Below are 1212 nucleotides of genomic sequence, written 5' to 3'. Positions count from 1 at the left end.
TTACATAAAAAATATCTTTCTTTTTTAATTCAAGTGAAATTAGTCTACCTAAAAAGTTAAAAACAATTAAAAAAATAGAGACAAAAATATAATATTTATATTCATATTTTCGTCTCTATTATGTAATAATCTATAAAACACATGACTACATGACATATTTTCCTAATAATGGGATATGGTAGGTAGTCACGTGAGGTGAAGCTAGAAGTCACGTGACTTACGGTTGAAGTGATGATGATGATGATGAAAGGTTTGAAGTGAATTAGAGAAGACGCCATTGCAGATGTCAGTGAAAGCTCTAAGAATAACAGCATGGTGATGAGGCGAATTCAGCTGAAGGAAACAGTTCAAAAGCTCGCTAAGATCTTGCTTAGTATAAATCTCATTCTCAAGAATCATTTGGAGCATTGAATGCTTGAAATCCAAGAAAGGATCCTCAGAGTCTTTCTCCACAGCAACACTACCTTCACTTCCAACTCTTCCGAAACCCTTAACAGTAGAATGCTGCTTCTTCTTCTGATGATGATGATGAGTCTTCATCATGTTGTTGTTGTCGTCGTCGTCGTAGAAAGGAGAGAATGTGGTGGTGGTGGTGGTGATGGTGCTTGTGTCATAAGAAGAAGAAGAATGGTTATGGTGGTGGTTGTTTGGTTTTCGATTGAAGAGGAAGTGAAGAAGAAGCTTGGGTTTTCTTCTTCTGCAGCTTCCACAACCAAGCTTCACAGAAACATTGTTCAGAGTAAGCTTTCTTCTGGAGCTAGCAGCCATGAGAGAGAGAGAGAAAGAAAGATGACAAAGGAGTGAGTTGAAGAAAGTGAAGGTAAGAGAGGTTTTTATAAACAAACTAGTTATAATTGAAATGGTATAATCTCTCTTTTTTTTTTATTTAAGAGAATGGATCCTTTCTAAATTTTTTAACAATTGAAAGAGTAAAGTGTCTCACCATTAATTTTATAAGTAGGACAAAAAATAAATATGAAAGAGAATAATAAAAGATTAAAAATCACACTTTACACTCTCAATTTTTTTAACAATTAAGAAGATTTATTTTCCTCGTTTAGAAGTCTTGAGTTCGAATCTTATTTTTAATTAGAAAAATTATGAGGAGTCAATTGAATACTTGTATAATGTGTATAATGGAGGTTTATAGAGTATTAAAAATATAATCATTAGTGTTACCTTTTCTCATTAGCTAAAGCTTTTGGGATGAGT

General features: G+C 33.1%; 1 protein-coding gene across 1 annotated transcript; it reads right to left on the bottom strand.

The window, feature by feature from the left end:
* Nucleotides 1-201: 201 nt before the first annotated feature.
* Nucleotides 202-768, bottom strand: LOC130963625 (transcription repressor OFP6-like). Its single transcript, XM_057889728.1, has one exon. It carries the CDS (start codon nt 766-768, stop codon nt 202-204), a length of 567 nt encoding a protein of 188 aa, XP_057745711.1.
* Nucleotides 769-1212: the final 444 nt, after the last annotated feature.

The sequence above is a fragment of the Arachis stenosperma genome, chromosome 2, assembly GCF_014773155.1.
Source record: "Arachis stenosperma cultivar V10309 chromosome 2, arast.V10309.gnm1.PFL2, whole genome shotgun sequence".
In the NCBI taxonomy this organism is placed as follows: domain Eukaryota; kingdom Viridiplantae; phylum Streptophyta; class Magnoliopsida; order Fabales; family Fabaceae; genus Arachis; species Arachis stenosperma.
This window is presented reverse-complemented; position numbering and strand designations above follow the sequence as displayed.